Raw genomic sequence first — 23,710 nt, forward strand, 5'->3', positions numbered from 1 at the left:
AAAAGAGTTAAAAGTCTCTTACAATCTAAACAACCCTATGATGAATATGGTAAAGAAGTATAATTACAGAACTACCAGTGACAGTAAATACAATTAAGTTTTATACTATGTTGGTATCTTTACTCTCATCCTTAGCTTTTTTTCTTACTGAAGCATATTGAAATTTTAACGTAAGGTTAGAATGACTTTTTCTAACATCCTGTTCTTTTCTCTCACTTTGGTGATTACTGTACTACATCTTCTAGAGGTTCATGGTTCTCTTGACGTATTCTTGCCCACAGTCCATGACTTCAGCAAAGCAGTGCTAGCAATGTGCTTGCATCGTTTACACACAGCACTTTCTAAAACACCCACCACTGAAGATAGGTGGCTGGATCTGCAATAACTAAAACTAATTTGCACCAAAAGAGAAAAAACAACCTCCAAATCAAAAACCTGCAGGAATGGTATTATACATAAAACCACAATCATGCAATAATATGTAAGGCAAAGACAAAGAGAGAATCACAGAGTTAAAAACAAGTAAGCCAACATGGTAGACTGAAGTCTCTGGCTGGAAACTTCTCAGGCTCACTGTCTAAAAAGATCACTGAGACAACCTAGTTTTGTGTGACAGTTTCAACAAAGACCAAGTCTGCAATCTTAAAGTATTTTCCATTGTTTCCTGCTGTTGCACAGGAAAGTTGACAAATGCAAGCAAAACAAGAGAGGTGCCAGCAATAGTACTGGTTCTCTTTAGAATGTCAACCACGTAAAATGCAATATTCAATATTACATTTAAAACTACTCCACTGGTGTCATCATTCATCATATCTGCATACAGAGAGGCATCCTTTCAAATTCTGCTCTGATCAGCCATTAACAGCAACAGATACAAATAATAAAATACTGACCCAACTAAAGAGGAAAACTTAAATTTCCACTTAATTCACTTTAATTCAAGCGGGGGGGGGGGGGCGGAATTGTCCTTCATTTTATTTAGTTAGTTAGTTTTTAATTTGACAAGGAATTGTAAGGAAGGGAAATGCAAAAAACTTAAAGGTGGAAACACGGTATCTGTAAAACCCCAAGTCTACCTGCAGAATTAAAAGACAAGATACTTTTGGCTCTGCTATTTCAGTGACTGTTTATATTGTGTATATTACTTGAAAGCAACTTAGGACCTTAGAATGCAAAGCTAGAAAAGCTCTGGTTACTGCTCCTCATTTTTCAAGATCTAACACTGACGATTCTTAGATTTGGCAAAATGATTGTTGATTTCTTGCAACCACAACCTCCTGTCCAGTCAAGCCAGGCACTGATGCGTAGACATGCTGTAGGTACACATCAAGTGTGAATTCAGAACTTCTGCATAAAAAGTCCCCACTGATTCCTGCCCTGTGAGCAGAGAGAGGAAGGTCTCAGCTGTCAGCCAGCTCTGCAAACCAAACTTCTGCAGATGATGATGACAAACTCAAAGGATCTCCTCCTTTTGGCAGTAGAGGGCAGTACCAGACATAGTTACAAATTCACCACACCACAAGATAGAGACAAAAATTGAGGACCTGTGTTTACACTTTGGGGGCTTACCTTCTCTAGTGGACAGTGTGTGCTGTCTCTGAGAAATGGCAGTAAATTTGGACGATCGTATTCAGCATAAAGGCTGATCTGTTTCTCATGATATCGCTGGCCTTTATGGTGGTCTCTCTTGAAAAGCTTGTGCAAATACTAGGAATCGAAAAATAAAATCAGAATTCAAAACCACTTAGGCAATTATTTGTTCTCTGCCAATAAAAGACTCCCAATTTTCTCAGGGATGTCCTAACGCATATTAAAAGCTACCAAGACCAAATCCCAATTCAAAAGACTAATTTCACATTTTTCTGAATTACCCTCCCTCATCATAGCAATCTCCAAAATCAGCTCTATAAAGCAGATTTCCAGCAACAGTTAAGAAACTGGCCTTTAGCCTTCAATGAAATTACTAGATTTTGAATTTAATAAAAAACTTTGGACAAATATGTCAAATGGAGCATTTTGCTTATCCAGTTAGGCTTGACCATTACAGATAACAACTACAGATCAAATTTTTACCACATGAAATACTTTAACCAAAGTGAGTCAAACTAGATACTGGGGCAAAGCTCCTTCTCTCTACATGAGAACAGAAAAGCCTTGAGAATCATCTGGAGAGTCACTTTTACACAAAGGGAAGCAGGCTTCACATTTTGAAGCTGATGCATCCCTTCCATCAACTGACAGTCAGTCAGTCAGTCTTTGCAAAGCTCTTGGGCTGCAGGCTGCACACTTCATAGAGCTGCTTCCTATAATCAGATCTCTAACACATAAACCTGCTGTCCACCAGATCGATGCCCTGAGCCCCAACTGTACACAGCAGCAAGTTAAACTTCACTCCCTAATACAGCCCAAGCCCACAGTTACACGTTACATATTCCACTGAGACAGCACGAGCAAACCAAAGAGGTGCTTTTGGAATAGAAATGTGGAGCCACAGCCTTACAGCGATATTGTAATTCTGCACAAACGAGAACAATTCTGCAGCGTATGGAAGTTACAGCTCTAGAAAGACAAGCAGTTCACTGTCCCCACAGATCAGCAAAACGTGCTTCAGAGTTGCACCCAACATCCAATCCCATTTTTGTGCAAGGAAAGAGGAGGAATACAAGCAAGAAGTAATTGTCCAGAGAAGACAAGTGTCTGCAATGCCATAAGGAGTACCTCATGGTATGTTAACAAGTAAGTAGTATGTCATCAAGTTCTCACAGGTACACATTTTAAAATTATTTCACTATTGTAAAAATCCTATGGCCATGTTAAAAACTGGATTAGCAAAAGTAGCGACTTTGGCTCTGATGATTTCTGACATTTTAGTGCCCAGTAAAGAGTTTACTCAGCTCAACTTGAAACCAACAAAATATGGAAATACTTACCACATGCTGTAGCTCAGGCCTGTTTTCTAATTCTTCAACGACTCTGTCAATCTGAAAGAAAATAAATAAAACCCAACAGATCAGCAAATCCGTGATGAAGATCACATTTACAAGACTGAAAGAAGGACGGGTAATACAAGCAAGCACTGGATTGCCATGTTGTGAACTTGTTATACTCACAGAAATTTTATCTTCGTTATCCAGAAGCATGTCGACTGCTTTCTAAAGTAAAGAAAGAGAACTCAGTTAAGAAACAGGTACACACTTTTTCTCACACTCTATGTAGTGTTACGCTTGTTCACTGATGGGTATAAGATGGATATTGCAGACTGAGTCTTTTCAGCAGCAGTAACTCAGAGAGCAGTTTGCATAACATCAGCATTCCCTGATAGCACAACATTACAGACGAATACATCATGTATTCTTCTAGAATACTTCTCCTAAGTTTCCACGCTAATAGCAATCAATACCATGGACTTATATTGAAGTTAAAGTATGCCCATCGAATCATGGGTCACAGAAAACCGCTGTCAAATGACATAGAAATAGTATTTGTTCCATTGCAAAAGGGAACTGTAGGCTGATGGCTGTACAGGACTCAACCTGCCTTACAACTGGATTCCTCCAGACTATCTGCACACTAATACCGTAACACAAGCAGACAAGATCACATAAGCAGAGCAGCCAGCAGGATTCTGGTTCTGCTTCCTCTTGGAAGAGCAAAACTTGCTTCACATTCAAAAAATACAAACCCACAGAATCCTGATATGATTTACATTGCAAACTTTCAGAAGTAAAAAAAAGGAATTAATTGTGAGCACAGGTAGTGTTTTCCTCAATCCTTCCAGTAAAAGGAGGAGACTTCAGAAGAAACAGGCAAGCTCAGGTTATAAATACCTGGCTCCAGGACCGGTGCCTCTGCCACAACTTAGGGTTTTTAAACCATGGAAGTGCCTTCAAGAGACAAAGTATGCTGAGGTCTGATGGGATCCACCTGCCCCGATGGGGAAAACACATCTTTGGGCATAAGCTGGCAGGACTGATCAAGAGATCTTCAAACTAGAACTGATGGGGATGGGGATAACAACAGGATTGCAGTAGGTAAGCCGAGGGTTGGCATGGCATCATCTGAGGGTGGCAACGCCAGTGGGAACATTTACACTGCTCTTGGGAGTCTGGAGGGCTCAGGAGCATAACTGAAATGCTTGTACACCAACATATGCAGTATGAGAAATAAACAGGATGAACTGGAAGCATTGGTCAGCTCCCAGAGCTATGATATCATTGATACTAGTGAGCCTTGGTGGAACAAGTCACACGATTGCAGTGCTGGGATGGAGGGCTACAGGCTGTTCAGGAGCGATACGGAGAGTAGGTGAGGTGAAAGTCTTGCACTGTATGTAAGAGAGAGGTTTGGCTGCTGACTGTCTAGCCATCACAGTTAGTGATGATGTGGTTGAGAGCCTCTGGGTGAGGATTAGGGGGAAAGAAAACAAAGGAGATGTTGTAGTGGGTGTCTACTACTGATCGCCCAGGCAGGATGTAAGCACTGATGAGTTATTCTACAAGCAATTAGGAGAAATTTCTGCGTCAGTAGCCCTTGTCCTTATGGGAGAGTTCAACTTCCCAGGCATGAGCTGGGAATACCATCCTGCTGTGATGAGCAGGTCTTGCAAATTCCTGAAGTTTATAGGATATAATTTATTGTCACAGGTACTCAGTGAGCCAACTAGGAAAGATGCCCTCCTAGACTTGTTATGTGTGAATACAGAAGGACTCATGGTGGATGTGATCGTAGGTTGTTGTCTTGGTCACAGTGATCACGAAATGGTTGAGTTTAAAATTTTCAGTGCAATGAGAAAAGAGGACAGCAGAGTTGCTACCCTGGATTTCAAGAAAGTAAACTTTAAGCTACTCAGGCAGCTGTTTAGCATTGTCCCCTGGGAATATGTTTTTGAGGGTTTAAGAGTCCACAAGTGCCGGTCAGTCTTTAAGAACGACCTTTTAGAGCACAGGAGCAGGCAATTCCACCTTGTCCTAAGTCAAGCAAGCAGTGTAGAAGACCAGCTTGGCTGAACAGGGAACTCCTCGTGGAGCTCAAGAAGAAAAAGTAATTGTATGATCTCTGGAAGCGAAGTCAGGCTTTGCAAGAAGAGTACAGAGCTGTGGTATATGCAGAGAGAAGACAGGAAAGATCAGCTCAATTAGAGTTGAAACTGGCCAGTGTTGTTTCAGATAACAAGAAGGGCTTTTTAAAGTATGTTAATAGCAAGACGAGGTTTAAAGAAAACATTGGAACGATACTCGTTGAAGATGGTCATCTGACTAATAGGAATGAAGAAAAAGTGGAGGCATTCAATGTGCTTTTTGCTTCAGTCTTTAATAATACTGATAGACCTTAGGCTGCCCGGTTCCCCGAGACAGAGGACCATGAGTCTGGGAATACTGACTTTCCATTTGTTGACACTGAAATTGTAAGGGAACATCTGTATCAGCTGTACATTCATAAGTCCATGGGGCCTCATGGGATTCATCCCAGAGTACTGAAGGAGCTGGCAGATGTTATTGCGGGACCCCTCTCAACCATCTACAAAAGGTCTTGGGAGTCTGGAGAGGTCTCTGCTGACTGCAAGCTAGTCAACATTATTCCAATCTACAAAAAGGGCATGAGGGAAGACCGAGAGAACTACAGACCTGTTAGCTTAAACATAGTTCCTGGAAAAATTATGGAGAAGATTATACTGAGTACTACTGAAAGACATTCAAAGAACAATGCAATCATCAGGCATAGTCAACATGGGTTCACAAAAGGGAAGTCCTGTTTAATTTGACATCTTACAACATGGTCACCCGCCTAGTGGATGAAGGGAAGGCAATGGATGTAGTTTTTCTGGATTTTAGTAAGGCTTTTGATACTGTCCCTCACAGCATCCTTTGGGACAAGTTGTCCAGCTGTGGGATGAGCAGGTACACGGTGCACTGGGTGAAGAACTGGCTGAAAACCATGGCTCAAAGAGTTGTAGTGAATGGGGCTACACTGGCGACCAGGTGTTCCCCAGTGTTCAATTATAGGGCCAAATCTGTTCAATATATTTATCAACAATCTAGATGGAGGAGTTGAATGCATGGTTAGTAAGTTTGCTGATGATACTGAACTAGGAGGTGCTGTTGGCTCTCTCGAAGGACAAGAGGTCTTGCAGAGGGATCTGGATAAACTGGAGCATTGGGCTACGATTAATGGGATGAAATTGAACAAGAACAAATGCCAGACTCAGTGCCTGGGATGGAGTGACACTGGACACAGGTATAAATTGGGAGAGGGTGGCTGGAAAGCAACCCTACAGAAAGGGGTTTGAGGATGCTGGTTGACATGAGGCTCAACAGGAGTCAGCAGTGTGCCCTGGCAGTCAAGAAGGGAAACTGCATCCTGGCGTGCATCAAACACAGAAAAAGCAGCTGGTCAAAAGAGGTGATCATCCTGCTGTATGTAGTTTTGGTGCAGCCTCACCTTGAGTATCGTGTCCAGTTCTGGACCCCACCATTTAAAAAGAATGTTAAGGTCCTCAAATGTGTACCGAGGAGGGCACTAAAGCTGCTGAAGGGGCTGGCACACCCTCTAAGGAGTGGCTGAGGACTCTGGGTTTGTCTAGTTTGGAGAGCAGGAGAGGAGCAGGCTGAGGGGTGAGCTCCATGATCTCTCCAGCTTCCTGAGGAGGGGAAGTAGAGAGGGAGGTGCTGATCTCTTCTCCTTGCTGCTCAGTGCCAGGGCACGTGAGAATGACTCCAAGCTGTGTCCATCAGGGGAGGTTCAGGCTTGACAGGAGGAAGGACTTCTTTCACGAGAGGGTGCACAATCACTGGAACAAGCTTCCTGGCAAGGTAGCTCATGTCCTATGCCTATCAGTGTTTAAGAGGCATTTGGACAACACCCTTAACACCACGCTTTAACTTGGTCAACTCTGAAGTGGTTAGGTAGTTGGAATAAATGATGGTTGTAGGTCCCTTGCAACTGAAATAGTCTATTCTATTCTATCAATTGATGGCAGTGGAAGAGAAGTGGCAAGTACATTTAACATATATCTCACAATAAATTCAGTGCCTCCTTCCTTTGGCTTATTAGTAGTATTATCTGATTAGAAATGAAGAAAGAATATCATGATGACATTCTACTTAAGAATCACAACAATGATCTTGGATCTGGCACTCTTGTGATACCCAAATGAAAATACAAAGGAAAAAAAATCATCCTTGGGTCAATTATTTTGCAGTCTAGGTGAACATCCTTTTCTTTACCTCAAAATGTATACAGACACAGCAAACATACTCTCTGCCTCAATACTATCTTTAGCTCATTCATTTTGTATCTGTTAAAATATCTCTAGCGGAAAGTGAATATAAAATCATTAAGATCATGATACCTCTGAATCAAAATCCATGAGCAGAACAATTTTGTCTCTGATAGAACTGAAAAGATTGTGCTTGTGGATCAACTGGAAGACGTCTTTATGCCTCAGAGTTAGGTAAATTTCGAGGGCTCTGCCATAGCGCTGGTCATAAGTATACCTGACAAAAAACGTTATAATACACGTGATCTTATATGTCTAAGTGTTGGAAAATTACCTATGAGGGAAAATATAAATATACTCTAGGATGTAAAGCTTGTTAGGACACTGTTTGATTTGATGAATATTTAAATAGTTGTTGTGATTCACTTTTGTTAAAAGGAAATAAAACACTGGGCAACATTAAATTAAACTCTGTTTATATCAGCCACTGCATTTGTATTCTGACCTACGGTTCTCTGCATTTTCATTTTCTTGTTTTCAAAGAAGCCACACAAAATGATAGCTTTTCTACTTTTGGAAACTAATTGGAACTCTCTTCAGAGCTAAAACAGATTGTTCTTTTAAAACTTTGGGACAGATTGTAACATAGACAGTAGCTCCGCTTTCTTTAAAGCGGCAGTATGAAAATAACTTAACATGCGAATCAGGCTGAGAAAACCATAGGGCTTTATCCCTGTACACTGTAGCCTAGAACCAGATCGGTTCTGACACATTTTCCAGTCACACATTTCCAGCTACGCAGTAAATCTAAATATACTACTTTTGAAATAGTGGGGAAAACTCACCATTTTATTTTCCTGTGGGTAATTCTGAAATGTATATTTCACAGAAGAGACTTCCTCTGACAACATAAAGAGGAATGCTAGCTCTTTGCTTTGGAAAGAGGACTAGCAAATCCGATCTTATACTAAACTCTCTGATTTCATACTCAGCATACATTTTATAAGGAAGGGAAAAGAACTGCTAAGCTATGGAATCAGCAGAGTGGAGAGTAAAGAAAGCTGATACTCTGTAGACTGCCACAAAGCAGGTATTTCTGTCAAGAGAGTTAGGGAAATATTTATAAACTATAGCATACTATTTCATGCTTACTTTTTGTAACAGGGGTTTAAAATTGTACTCACAATTCTGCAAGTGTTCGTAACAAAGTCCTGTTCTGTGGATCTTTCTTCAGGTGATCCACTACAGCTTGAACTATGATTGTGTTGTTGTACAGATCTCCAGGCCACTCTTTTATCAGGGTTGCAAACCCCTAAAAGTATAAGAGATTGTAACAGAAATAGAAAGAACTGCCTAAGGAACATTTCAAAACATCAAAGCTTCGGCTAAGCCTCTGAGATGATACCTGCTGTGCTTCACCTCTAAGCCACTTTTACGTGCCCACAGACGTGTGCAGTGCAGAACACAGATTTTCCTTCTTAGTGCAATGTTATTAAGATTCATGAAGCTGGGTCTCTTTCAGATGCAGTATGCTTTGTGCAGCACCTTGACCACTTGTGCTACATTAAACAAACTAAAAATAATAGTACTTATAATAAGTAACTAATCTCACAGTATTTGCATGCTCTGAAGAACATTCTACCTATTCTTTTAAAGTTGAAACCAAAATTCATCTTTTTAATCTTTTCATTATCATTAAATCGTTCATTGATAATCTGTTTTAATACAACAGAGAATTTTCTATCACAGTTGCACATTGCTGAGGGTGTTTTGCTGGCAACAGCTATTACATGTGGACACATCGGGCTGCAGTACCTCGTAGTCACTCTCCAAAAACTCATGCAGGACCATTTCATAGATCAGAGGTTTCAAAATTGGATCCCGTCTGGGCAAGTAACGACTAATTGCCTATAGTAATAAAAAGAACAAGGTGTCAGAAGGGGAATGATATGTAACATCCTGGTACACTGATGACAGGAAAAAGAATTGTTGTGAAACAGAAAAACAAAGCTAGGAGGAAAACAATGCTCTTCGTAAACACTGGAAGCACTGTATATCCATATTTGTAAGCAGTATATTCATATTTGTAAGCAGTGTCCTGCTTTAGGATTTACTTTAGGATTGCACACGTTGGAATTGTACTATTTATCTGAAAGAACTTTCACTAGAAACACAGTGGTAAGATACTAGTTAGAATGGGAGTATCAGTCATTGCACTTAGAGAAGTCTGAATATTTATTGCTAGTAATTTAGAAAATAAAGCCTACAAAAGACATCTCAGAGGAAGAAAGTTTTCAAAACCCATTTTGTCCAGTCTTAGTCTTATATCTTGGAAAAAGGTACGAGCATTCATTAGCTGAAAAATGTGTACTTTTGATTTATGACTTATCGTGAGGTAACTACCTTTTATGAAGAGTTCTGTTTTGCCACCTATTATTACATACCCAAATGAGAATTAATTTGAGAATACAGCTCTCCATGGAAAGGGTGAAAGTGTGTGATTTGTTGCTCTACAGGAGGTGTTAAGGAACTGCATTCTGGCAGGCAGGAGACAAGAACCTGCCAGAATGAATCAGCTCATACCCTGGAATTTCAGTACAGCATCTTATTGGCACTATTATTCCATGCAACTACAGGCCAAGGTTATTATTGCCTGCCAAAATAAACCCTAATGCTGCCAGCTGTGTTGGGGCTTTGGGGTTTGTAGCTGAAAGTCCAACACTGATCACATTCCTCCAGACACTCAGAGATGCTGACTGTTGCCCACTAATGGCACATAGTGCAATAACATTTAGTTACTGAAACTGCATGAACAAAGCAAGAGAAATAACATCTCACTGTATTTTTTTTTGCAGTTTTACAGACAGCAATGACTATTTACAAAAAATCATCCTAGTATTTAGATTAAAACATTATATATTTCATTAAAGTCTTCCATCTGTAGGTGAAAAAGGAGGTAAAAATTAAAGACCAATTTAAAAAAGCATTGTTAATGACTTTGCAATAATTAAAAGTTCATTGCTTCTTCTCCCCCCATGCCCTTTAAGCTTGGCCAGTATTCGAAACAGCGCGCTGCCAACATCAGCTCCCACCATCTGTCACAGAATTTAATGGCTAACTCAGAGTATGGTCTTGGCAGCTGCCCTGGGAAATCAAGTTCCTGACCCCCTCATAAAAAAAAGCCTCTTCCGACCATAAAGCAAGCAAGCTGGACATCAGCTGGAGACTTGAAGGCAAAGGACATTCTCCAATGGCTGTTTTCATACCCACTCTCTACCTTCCTGCCATCTTCTAAATGAATAGCCTTGCTCGACAGGCTTTGCTGCAACTCTTGGCTGTGGTTTGGTCACAGAGTGAGCCACGGAGCAGTGCAGCTGCCTCATTGCGTGGGGGCCTGGCTGCCTCGGGAAGGAAATCTCTTCTGCCTCACGTCCTGCTGTTTTGAAGGAAAAGTGCAACCACCTCCTGCAGTTTGGCCTCTGTGCTCAGCAAAGACTGAGAACCATCCAAGTTATTTTTAAGCCTAGGCACAAAGGTAAACTAAGACTCATGCTGGAGATTACAAACTCATCCTATTTTATTTTTAAGTAGTAGTTAAGGAGCAAGGTCAGACATAAAAGCTGTAGAATCAGGATGCCTTTGTATCAATTTTTGAACCATGTGGTGAAAGTGACTTTAAATAAAAAAAGGATAGTATACACAGAAACATTTTCTTCCTTTGTTTCCTCTTAAGACCCGCTTTCAGACTTTTGATCAATAGGTATAAGGACATGGTATACACAAGAAAGCCCATATAAAAGTTGACATGAGATAGCCTAAAACATTTTGCCAATAAGCTCAAACCACAACTATTTATTCGTCAGAGGATATCTATGAGATGAAAGAGGTTGTCTGGATAATACTCCGTGGTGGGCTCTATACTATGCCCACCACAGTCAGGTGAAGTCTTTCATGTCTCTTCTAGCCAATGTTTTGGTCATTAAAGCATTGCTGCCAATAGCTGATCATCCTACACCCTTGCTGAAACTCACTGCTGTCACAGCAAAGTCAAAAGAATGGAGCATATCCCTCATGCCGCAACGGCCAGCACTCACAGAGTTTGGCTTTTTCCTTTGAATCCACCTTCCTCAGCTGTTTAAGCTGAGATATTGGATTTTACACTGAAGTGGTTGAGCACAAGCACATAACACCATCAAGCTACTGCTGCTAGAGGAGGAGAGGAGCAGATCATTGAAAGGCTTTAAAATCTTGAAACTGCCATAACAAGGTTTGCTAGAGGACATTCACTGAAGACACAAGAGATGTCAAGATACCAAAACGCAGCCTCTGGTAGCCAAACAGGACCTTCAGTACAGTGCACTCAAAAACTCCCTAAACCTACAAGCAAACAAACAAGACACTCACCCCACAGGCTTTGACGTGGGGGTTTCGCTAATTAGTCCCTCCACAGGAAGGAAAGATTAAACCTTTAGTTTCACTGCCACCTTAATCATTGGCAAATCACATTATATTGGAAACATCAGATTTCGGGCAACTGCTTACATGCACACAAGAAAATTCCCTTTCAAAATACACTTTGTCTCCAAATCTCCAACAGCGTCTCCTCATCAGAGTTCAAAGTCATCACAGTCTGGTTGTACTACCATGTTTAATACCCAACTGGTTATACTACCATGTTTCATACCCACTGGTTGGGTAAATAGATAAAAATTCCAAATGGCATACAAATGACTCCACGCATTTCAAGAACAACTTCATTTAGATCTGGCTTAACTTAGTTCATCTTTTATGATATTCAGGTATCTTTAAGAACTTGGGACAAATAATACGTGTTTGAAACAGTAAAATAAAAACTGCATCTTCTAGAACTGCAGCTTGAAGCTGAATAATGTAACAGACTGCATCTTGTGTGTTTCTAAGGCAACTTTCAAGGGGCTGAAAACAACCAACTGTTTAGAAAGGCAGTAATTTAGTAGAGATGTTTTTGCAGCAAACCTGCAAATATTTTTATATTTTACAGTCTGCTGGATGACATAAGTGGAGACAAGAAAACATCCATTCCAGACACTTGCGTCTAAAAAACAAAATAAACCCAAAAGGACTAAGAAGCACTGTATCAAAATTTCACCTGTAAATGCACTCAGGTCCTTTATTGGATTGAAATAAAGAGACAGAAACACGAGTTTTCATCTTTCAAGGTGACAAAGACTGCCCTGAAACACTAAGAACGCATAGAAAAGGCAAGTCTGTTCTGGCACTGGCGTGGCTCTAAAACAAAAGTCAGACATTTCTGAAAACTGTAATACTGAAACACTTTCACTCTTTGAACATAATTAAACAGTAAGGGACTGCATGCTGTGAGATCTTAATAATATGTCCTTCTTGGCTCATTGAGTTTGAATAGGAAGACATCAAATTCAGAAATAAACGTACACGTGTTACCAAAGGGAGTGTGCATAATGTTTTCTACTGGTTTGGTAGTGACAGTGCTATAGTCTTATGTCCTGGGCAATTTATTAACTAAGAATCTCACATAAAACATGTACTGTTATGGTAGCTGGCTTGTGACCAGGGAAAACACAAGACAGGGTAGACTGCTCCTCTCTCTTGCCACCATTTCTAGCATACAGCATAGGTTTTCTCCGGTGCTTTGCAATTTAACTATTCTTTGACACTTAAAGCTGTGGCTCTGTTGGAAGGGTCTTGGATTTTCAGGACAGGCTGGCACCCACGAAGGCTATTTTCCTTAAGAGTCGGGCTAGGATTTTTCAGGACATACTGGAAGAGAGTGAAAAGTAAATGGGAAAGATGTATTTAACTATCAGCATCTCTGAAAGTGAAGACCTTGGGGGCGTGTCTTACTTGCGGGCTGTCAACAAGTTAAAAATAGGTAGCCAAGTACTTGGAAGTGCTATGCCTCCAACCCTGTTTTGAGGCTTGTTAAGATATACACATCAATCTGAATGACAACTATACAACTAGAGATATAGCACAGGAATTATATCCTGCTACCAGTAATGCCATTAAATGTGATCCTTTAGATACTTGGTCAAAATATGCAGGAAATATAGTGTGCCAATTACTTGAGTTCAGAAATACAAATTAACTTACCTTAAGCTGACCTATTTCTTTAAACTTGTAAACTTCAAATTCCCAGAGTTCTGTGTTTTTGCCAAGAATTTTCTGACACTTTCTGGAAGGAAGATTAAAGGGGACAAAACACAAGTAGGTACACAGAATAATACAAACATGACAGCATTACTGCAAGGATTCCTTTCTTCTCCCTATCAAGACACTTTCAAAGGTCACTTATTTTGGCAACTATTGCTTCAAGCAGAGTATGCCAGGTACTCCTCCTTTCAGATCTTACAGTTTCTACATCCAAGAGGACATGAATGCTAACTATGCATTCACCCCTTATTGATTAGGGCCATATTAGCTTTGTGAGTGAAATTTTTAAATCTCAGCTGAGTAAAACTGAGTACTTAAATGATATGTTTACACATACATACAACAAAAACACAAATCTTAGTAATTTCTGATCCTTACTTTAGATACTCAAATTTGACATTTTTGTTCACACCCACGTAACCACAAATCAATTTCTGATGGTCTTACATGTAATGACACACTAACAAACCTAAGATTACCAACATCCAAAGAAAATCTCAATTTTGTAAATCTATATATATCTCAATTCTAATTAAACTTTAGAAAGATTACAGTAACTTTTTGGTCACTACAGGCAAGAAAATATATGGTGCAGTAGCCGTATGTTTTGAGTCTTCAGAAACTCCAGAACACAGTAATTTGCTTTCACTTTTTCCTCACACAGATACACTTTATCCAGCAAAGGAAATTTTTAATACGTTACCGAGCAGCCAGGTCATACTCTCCTTTCTCCACTAGGTGATTTATATAGGCTAAGCCTATATCCTAAATGGAATAAAACCAAGAAATTAGTTATACAAGTTTGGAAGTCAAATACTTGACTGTCACAATAACCATCACTCCAGCTGTATGCTCTGTTGTTAGGTCAAGCATCAGGCCCTAAGTGCATACCCTCAGTTCTCCCTTAGATGTGGGGCTCACAGACCAGTCAACACAAAATACTTGCCTATACCACTCACAGGTTCAAATAAAGATGCTCTTTTAAATAATTCTCATAACGACATTGACATTGGGAAGACTGCGACATGTCTACATGTCCTTGTTTCTTGCAAGAAAACATACACTTGGGTTTTCTGAGATATAACATACCAAAATCAGGCACAGTAGTGAGGAGAGTAGAGTATCAATGGAGGTACCCAACAACTTCAATTGTTCATTCTACTATAAAGTTTAAAAAAAAAAAAAAAGAAAAAAAAAAAAAAAAAAGATGTACACACATCAGATTTTAGGATTCCATTCCACTTTTGTACTTTCAACTACACCATTCTCAAGAACAAAGATTTGTGGCAGTCTCTTTCTCCTGTGGGCCAGCTCCCCAGTGAGGAGGGAAGATAGTAAAAGGAAAGCAGTTGTACACCTATGCTTGTTTATGACCCTTGCATTCAGCTCAAGAGGTGCAGAGAGGCAGTGACCATTACTGCAACCTAAAAAATGCCCAAGACCACCTGACTTGTCATGTCATATGAGTGCGGTATCATTGGTCTGGTTGCTGCTGGGCAGTGAAAGCATGAATTGTCTTAAATCCCTGTACCACTAATCCTTCACTTAGAGCTTGATGTCAACATTTTTTCCCCCCAACATATTCCATGGGTTTTGCATTAGAGACCAAACACTCAACAGCTCTCCTTGCATAGACCCACACTAAATTTCATCCTAGTGTAGCAAATTTTTGCAAACCAAGAGAAAAGCTTCCCCCCCTCATCGTATTGCCAGGACTTCCTTTAAGAATTCTTTACATCTTTTGCAAGGGTCACAGAGCAGATAAATCATATAAACTCTGTGATAGGTGTAATTAGGTCTTGATTCAACTTCTGGACTACAGAAGAAGAAAAGAATTTTTAAGACATACTGACATACAGTGTGCATATTAGAGCAGTAATCTGGCTAAAAATTAAACATATCTTCTAACACTTTGTACTTAAATGCAAGCTTCCATTTAAAGAAGCAGCAGTATTAATGAAATACCACTGTGTTTACACTGAGGTCAATTTAAACAAACAAACAAAAAAAGCTAGAATTAGTGATGGCTTTCTGGCCATTACATTATCCTCCCCTTTTCTCTTAAACATTGATACCCTTTGCTGCTCTGTAAAGAGTCTAAAAACACGGGAAATAACTGTACAGGAGAAAAGGAGCTTAACTATGTAAAATAGTGAGAATTGCGAAGCAACATGAGAGAGCTAGATGTGAAACTGCAACTGAATTTCAATAGTATTTAAAAGGTCTTCCAATCGCACCTTTTAAACTCCTGCCAAAACTCTTTCACATCTACACAGTAAAAGTTAAAGAGAAATGTGTCACGCTGCCCCCTGCTCCAACAATCTCTAATATTGTAATACTGTGGGTTACTTGAAATAACAGCAAATTTAATGCAAAAGTTAAAAAAAAAATCCCACCAGCAATCAGAGAAGTGCAATTCTCTTCTTTTTAATGTCAATAGCACCTTCATAAAATCCAGATCCTTTTGTGTTTCACACACTAACACTCCTGTTCTGCAGCTGAAACCAGTAAATCGAATACTAGTTGGAGTATGCCTAACAGCTATTGTCTGGTGCAATACAGACAAACACTGGAACGTATTTGTAGTGTCTCATAGTGTTCTATAAGAAATAATATATTTTGTTTTGAAAAGAACTTTTGAGACTTACCAAAATCTTGTGCTTTTTTATGGTTTTTTGACTTATCTCAGCTGCCATCAAAGCTTCCTATATTCAAAAAGCAGAAAACAGAGATATTAGCCAAATACACAAACTTGCAATACAGAAAGGTCTAGAACTGCACAAATCAACTATTTTTCAGAGCAGGGTGTTTGAAGCAGTAGAATTTTTAATGCTATGGTTGGATGAACAGCTTTGAATTCATACTCAAACAAAAGCAGTCAACCAAAGAGAAAACTGCTTTTGTTTCCATCTGGGTTCACTCCACGTTACTATATTAGGATCAAATCACAAGATTACAACGAAACAGACAATGCCATCGCATTGGATCACTTTCAAGTGAGAACCCTTTACTACCAAAACCTGTGAAAAAAATCACCAGGAAAGGGGGTAGGGGAAGACTGTCTTGTCACTTCCCCAGTCCAAAAGTTTTCTCCAGTCACACTGATCTATATTTAAGTGTCATTTGCCACTCTTCTACTTCTTTCAAGTCTACAGAAACAAAGCTGGCACTTTTACAAACAAAATTAAACCTTTAACATAACATTGTAACACACAACCTATCTACTACCTTGAATGGCTTTCACAAAGGCACACGCACAGCTGTCACTTGCAAATTACTGGAATCTTCAGGGAACAAATGCTGTGATTTACATAAAGTGGAAAACTGCACTCATCATATGAGTTTGCTATTCAGATGCAAAAGTATCCACAAGGATTTAAGCAAATCTGCATAAGGAATATCACGATTGCATTAATGAAAGGAATACGTGCTGAATGGCCTTCCCACTTTTTTTTTTTTTTTTTGTATAATGGGCATCCAACAAATAACATGTAAATAAGCAAGTTACTTTAAGCATTGTAATGAGTGTTCTAAGTTATTAACTGCAGGACATCAGAATCCAGAACACTGGGTGCATGTTAATATTGTCTGTAGGAATTTATTATTCTTATTGTTCTAGGTGTTGAGATACATGCTTAAACACACCAATACTCAGGCAATGAAATACTGAGCTGCTTTTTTTCCAAGGGAGTTGTATACTCTTGTTTCTTAATATTTGCCTCTGCTTTTATGTGAGTAACACTACTTTCAGCACAAATAGCTATACTTCAAGTCCATATTACTTAGCTTTCAAAAGCTTCAACACTGAAGGTAAGTAACACAGAACAATGCACAGTACCCTAACACAACCTTTTCATTCTGTAGTGGAAGTGATATAGAATGGGAAAAATCTAATATCCCCCATAAGTCCATTTTCTTCCCTCTTTAGTTGGGATAGGTCTAGGAAAATATCCACGCAGTCATTAGCTAACTGTTCTGCTGCTTTAAAGCCAAAAATCAGCTTTAATAATTTTCAGTGACAGCTAATAAGTTTCATATCTGATGCTGAGAGCAATATTCACAGCATATAATTCAACTACCTCACTTGGGTGCAATTCACATGAGTTGTTTCTGTAGGAAGAATAACTCTCCAGAGAGACGGAGAGATGTATAGTCAACTCCTACCCTTCACAAGCATTTTGTTAATGACTGTAGCAACAGAAACTATCCAGTCCAAATGACCTAGCAAAGTTCATCATCCCACTCCAGAAAGAATGTTGTAAAAATTACTTCATATTTCTTCTTTTCAAGAAGCCAGTCTATGTGGTCATCTTGGTCCCGCTCTTTAGCCACAACCACATCTCTTGGGCTGATGATATAAAAAAGTGATTCACCTTCCGAATACTCTGCAAATGCATACACATACAGTTTCATTGTTATTATATTTTCCTTAAGTAAAGCCCCACTTTTTAGTACACCCTTGAGGGGAATTTAAAAAGAGGAGATGAAAGGAAGACAGCAAGGCTACTCCTGCAGAACATGCTTGTTTGGGGAGTTGTATTCTCCAATAAATTAAAACTGGTTTAAATGGCAAAACAGTTTTCAAAAAAATCACTACAGCTTATTGCAAATTCTGATTCATCCACTACGTGTAAACTTTATGATGGTTTAGAACACATTATTATACTTTTAGAGGACTATTACACTACACAGCCTGCAATAAACTTATCCTCCCCATCAAGGTCAAGGCCATCAAAAGCATAAATGATAGATGCCATAACCCCTGGGGACACAGCGCATCATTACAGCAATGGATTTGCAATATTGTAAGTTAAGGTTATATGTATAATGCATTTGCTTATACCATAAGCCTTTATTTTTAAGTAAGCTCAAAGTAAAAGTGTAGTTAAAGGTAAAATCAAGCATAGAAGATGACTATTCAGAATAGTTATTATTTCCACAGAACCCATCAATATTTTGTAGGTACAGGAAAGGAAACTATCCCCCCTCCTTTATCTGTATCTATACATGCATCTAAATACACTCCTGAATAGATAAACAATTCACAAAATAATGCTTGTTTTAAAGCCATCCAAATAATTTAGACTTCTCAGATTAACTAGAATATTCATTAAGCATAAAAGTACAACTGTGGGCATTAGCATTCTGCTTAGGAACAGGTAGAAAGAAATCCTAATTCTATTGATAGCAGCAGAGATATTCTGGAAATCTGGAGGAGATATACTATATTTCTAGCAGCTTAAGGGCACTGATATACACAAAGAGGCCTGCAAGTCTATGATTTGAAGCACCCTGCTAGAAAAGATGCTTAAAAATCAGATTCATGGATTTTAAAAGCCAGAAGGAATGTTTCTGTATAACACAGGCTATATAATCTTCACCACGGAATTCTGCATCAGCTTTGCCATGCATCTTTCTGAACTACAACACATGTATCAGTAAACCATTCCATGTTATTTAAAAGACTCTCAGAAAACCATCCCAGTCCTTATTTTAAGGACTCTGGTATATATCCTGCAAAGGCTTAATCTCCCTGCCTGTTACATAATTAAACCCATCTTCTAGACTGAACTTGCCAAACTCCAGTTTCTGTTCATTACATTTTACCATTCTGGGGTCTGTTACACGCCAACAGCTTTGTCAGTACAGGGAAGCTAAATATCAGTGAGCCCCTTTTAAGTTGATCCAGGTGCATCTTACCGTTGTAAGGACATTCACTCCATCCTTGGCTCTAAAGCAGCTTTTCCAGACACTGCATCACTCATTTCACTATTCCTGAAGCCCTTTGTCTCAAAAGAGACAGAAGAGTTCCTATGGATCACATGTTGAATACATCTCCATCACAGATACTGCCTTCCACGATAACTGGACATTACATGAGATCTATATTTCTGCCTTCCCCAGTATGTCTGCCTTAATAGACGGCATTACAAATAATGATGTTTAAATATGCACATTTGTTTTCTTTCATTTGACTGTCTCTTGTGGATTTCCACTTTACACTTCAGTGTCATAAGCAGTTATAGACAGTTATTCAAGAAGATGACAAAGAAACTAAAAAGGAGGCCGAATCCTCCCAAATCAAGCCTTTCAAAATCAGATTATGAAAATAAACCAAAACAATATTAACAACACATACCTAAATTATAATCTCTGCATTCATTCTCCTGAAATCCTCGTACTGTTAGCGCATCAGAAGAGACCTCTTCACAGGACTCAGGTAGGGGTTGTACAATATCCAGTCTAGGCCTTGCACAACACTCCATTTCCTAGAAAAACGCAAACATCTTAGTTGTATCCTACATGATTTGCCTTAGCAATGCGAACTGATGGTCATCTAGAAACAAGGCTGAAATGTAACAGCTGCAAACGTTCCCAAAGATCCAGTACTTTGCACTGTGTACTCAATGGTGAACCATATAAGTTGCAAAGTTGTGCTCCACAGAGTAGGTGTAATCGCATCTGAAACACAAACGGAAGTTACTCCTACTCTTGGCTTGCTCCCCTTGAACAGATCAGCACAGAGAAGAAGTTTTAGACAAGACACAGGTCTAACCCTTCCCCTAGTTTGCTCACTATTTCTCTGATCTTGGTCACAGAAATTTGCAGGGTTATTACAGATGATCATCAACCACCGCATTCAACAAGCAACACAACAATTTAAGAAATGTTCTCAGCTGGGACCAGGTCCCAAAGGGCAAAGCTCTATGAATCAATGATATTCTGGTACCAAGATGAACTTGGGTTTTTTTAACTGGTGGTTTAAGTTCACACTCTTAAGTGTCCAGCAGCAGTAGGGAAAAAATTAATCTGAGACTAACCTAACATCCTTGCTGTACTGATGATTTTAGAGTAACATGAACTTTCAAGTGCAATGTAGGCAGCTATGATTAAGATGACAATGGATTTTCAAGGGAAACCGCTGTCTTCAACTAGCTGTGGTTTTAATTAAGTCAAGGTCCAAGACAATTCCTTATTTTCTACTTCTGGCTGTGAATTATAACAAAATACAGAATGAAAGAGTGGGAGACATAAAAAGTGGATTTGCACAGCTCTAGCCTATGCATTTGGCAGCAGCACCATTCCGGTCTTTTTTCAATTTAACTGTTCCAGTGCAAGTGGAGGGGGGTAGGGGGCAATCAAAGCAAGCCATAAGTTCAATTCTGATCCAAGTAGGAAGCTGTTGTTTGAAAACTGTGAAATCAAGCATAGGAAGAACAGTGTTCTTCACAACCTAACAGCACTTGTAGCAAGCAGCACTTCTGTTGGAAGCTCAGGCTCCACAGAGCCAAGATACTAACAGAGGATTTCCCACCACACCAAGGCACAGACACAGTGTCAGGGAGGAGAATACTTTTATTACCTTGCTAGAGTTACCCAGAGGACTGAGAAGCTATCAAAGTCCAGTATTCACAGTTTATTTAAAAGGCTAATTAAAAGCAAATACATGAAAAAAAAAAATCTCTTTCCTATGTTCTGCTACCATTGTACCAGCTGAAATTCTCTTTTTATCTTTCTTTCCTGAAGCAGTTGGAATGACTTTAACCTTTATCAGTCACTACCTCCTTTATACTAGCTCCTTTCCCAAGCTACTTCTTCATTAACAGCAGCTTCCAGATTTCCTTGCTCCCTAGCATTTCAGCCCACCTTTTCCTCCCCCTCCCTTATCCCATTTGTTTGCCTCCTTTCTTTAACCAACTCTCCCACACTAGAGGACTACTGTACTGGCTGTCTTGGGAAACACTGCTGTGACATTATTTTTCTCCTTAATACAAATAAAGAAATAATAATCTGACATCCTGCAGCAAAGCTAGAAGCTAACCCTATTGATTTCAGCAGGCTTGAGCATTTGTTTGAACTTACAGCATTTCATTGCCTAGCAACTTGTGCACCCAGTTGCTTAAGGTTACTATGGTGATGGTCGTCTAATGCAGACATACTATCAAAGAGATGATCAAGAATGGCATCTGCCATTCTCACACTGCAACTTCAAGGATTTCCTCCACTGCCTCACCTTTTATTTGGCAATGTGAAATAAACGCTGGAGACAGACACGGCACTTGCCTGTGTGCAGTAAAAATGGCTGACATGAATTCTAATTTCTACCCATCCACACATGTATCTGGGTGTACACAACTAAAGGTCTTGTAAGCAAGGGAGACAATGATGGCACTTGCTTGCAATCCTGCATCCCACCCCACCACAGTGACTCCTATTGCTTGAGCTGATCAACTTCACTACTCTCATTTCTTCTAAGAGGCAGTGTCAGCAAGCCCCTCTTATGGCTAAAAAAAGATTCTTTATATCTTTTGCTGTAGAAATAGTAGAAAGAGAGAGAAAAGGAGAGAAAGAGAGGGAGGAAAAAGGAACAAAAAAGGAGAAAGAAAGACTATCTAGACCCCTCCTCTGCTTCCTGCAAGCAACAAAGGAACACAGACAGGACGTCTGAAAGGTAAGTACATTAGTCTTCAACATCACCTCCACTGACCTTATTTTATAGGTTAGAGAAGTTTCAAGCACTGTTCACTACCAGCAGACTGCAAAATCTTCCACAGACAATCAGATCTGCGTGACTAGTTTAAGACTCAACTCACAGTTGAGGGCAGTTTAGTGCTGTGAAGAAACTGTAACATAAAAACAATTACCGTTTTTTCAGAAATCTCCTTTACATATGAAAGTATAACAAGCTGGTCACAGAGAGGCGCAAGTCCACTGATATAGAATTCAGTGTCGAACTGGAAAACTGAAAAACCGGAAAGATAACAGATTGTTAAACAAATGAATGTGTATGAATTACTCCCTAAGAAAAACATATGATTGATTTTCAGCAGCAATCAACAGCATGAGTAGCACTTCAGAAAAATGAAGGCTTAATACATATAACAAACCTACAGACTTCCCAGCTGGATCAGCAAGATGAAAAATTACATTTAAGAGACAAAATTCCATTAAAGCTCGCAAGAATAAATGTTTGTGCTCCAGGACATGCTAGAAATGAAATGTCTGAAATGAATGGTCAGCCTGATTTTCAGTAATTACATTGAAAGACAGGAAGTAAAACCAAAACCAAACTCAACAAAATAAGCAATAAATAGAACATCTTCATTGGTTTCCATATTCAGAGCAAGTTCATGTGGCCATAAGAGAATCCCACCTGCTACTCCTGTTGGTATGATATATGAAAACACAAAGATCATTATTTATTTATCATCACTTTAAACATCACAGGAAGATTTACAGATACTCTCATTACAAAGAAAACATACAGTTAAATAGTCCCTTTTTTTGTTCATAAAACTGAAAATGTAGTTTTCTAAAATTGGTCTTGAAATTGAGAGAGTTACGTTACTATTATTTTGAGAAAGACAAAGAAAAAGAGTGCTGAACTGTATTTACAAAAAGACTCATTAAAGCAGACCTTTGCCACAAAAATAGCTAGTTATTTTTATTCTGCTGGATTTACAGTGCAGGCATTCAACATCTGAGAAGCTCTTTCTTTGGGCTCCTCTCATGGGGCCCAAAACAGGAATCATCCAAGTGCTTATATTAGAAAAACTTACTTCAATAAGCTTTTACAAAAATATCAGATGCATCACCATTTTCTCCCAAAACCTGGTTTTAGGAGAGTCTAAGCATAAGTAAAAAAAAAAGATTCCTTGGATTCCTTGCTTACTGGTTAGCATACTACATTACTAATATCTACTGTTTACTAAAATAGTTACTAATTGTTTTAGTAAAGCAAAGAGAAAATGCAGCATAATGCCACTAAAAAGCAAGCTAATTTTCCTTCCTAAGGTAATAAGAAGGAACAGGAGAAATAATTGTCCTCCTGCTAAAGGAGAGAAAAATGTTGTCAAGTAAAATACAGATTTTGACACCTGTCTCTCAATGCATAAGCAAATACCGTTTTTCTCTTAATAACTGTTGACACTTTGACATCAGTGGCGGACCAAAGCATGGCACAAGGGTAGAGCACTCAGTCTATTCCAAGAGAGAACAGGTTCACATTTGTAATCCTGTACATAAGTATTTGGTTCTAGCCTGCAAGACTCATGAGATTACTTCAACTGTGTCACATGTTGCTCTGAATCCATTTTAAACAAACCATGTCAGAAACATCTACATAATATATCTTACTCTTAGTTTACAATTTAGTATTTTAAAGGAATACAGGAGGCAGGAGGAACGACATGGAAAAGAAAAAACTAAGTCAAATCCATAATGCTGGCTAGAAGGACAAGTTAAGAAACTTTCATTTCAGCTTCAAAAAGTGACAAGAGAGGGCTCTAAAAGGCATATAAAATACTGTGGTTTGAATTTGAA

The 23,710-nt window shown here is 39.1% G+C and overlaps 1 protein-coding gene across 2 annotated transcripts in view; it reads right to left on the bottom strand.

The window, feature by feature from the left end:
• VPS41 (VPS41 subunit of HOPS complex) overlaps window positions 1-23,710 on the bottom strand; it is a 111,379-nt gene that overhangs the window by 17,266 nt on the left and 70,403 nt on the right. For both annotated transcript variants that reach the window (XM_086743023.1, XM_086743022.1), the window contains exons 11-22: window positions 22,033-22,130; window positions 19,527-19,656; window positions 17,657-17,772; window positions 16,036-16,092; window positions 14,091-14,152; window positions 13,328-13,409; window positions 9,032-9,124; window positions 8,401-8,528; window positions 7,349-7,493; window positions 3,111-3,152; window positions 2,931-2,981; window positions 1,570-1,707 (exon numbers count right to left, since the gene is read on the bottom strand). In XM_086743023.1, the coding sequence (XP_086599149.1) occupies window positions 1,570-1,707; window positions 2,931-2,981; window positions 3,111-3,152; window positions 7,349-7,493; window positions 8,401-8,528; window positions 9,032-9,124; window positions 13,328-13,409; window positions 14,091-14,152; window positions 16,036-16,092; window positions 17,657-17,772; window positions 19,527-19,656; window positions 22,033-22,130 (1,142 nt within the window). The remainder of the gene's footprint in view (window positions 1-1,569; window positions 1,708-2,930; window positions 2,982-3,110; window positions 3,153-7,348; window positions 7,494-8,400; window positions 8,529-9,031; window positions 9,125-13,327; window positions 13,410-14,090; window positions 14,153-16,035; window positions 16,093-17,656; window positions 17,773-19,526; window positions 19,657-22,032; window positions 22,131-23,710) is intronic.

Source organism: Chlamydotis macqueenii, chromosome 2 (assembly GCF_036417535.1).
Source record: "Chlamydotis macqueenii isolate bChlMac1 chromosome 2, bChlMac1.mat, whole genome shotgun sequence".
NCBI classification, from domain to species: domain Eukaryota; kingdom Metazoa; phylum Chordata; class Aves; order Otidiformes; family Otididae; genus Chlamydotis; species Chlamydotis macqueenii.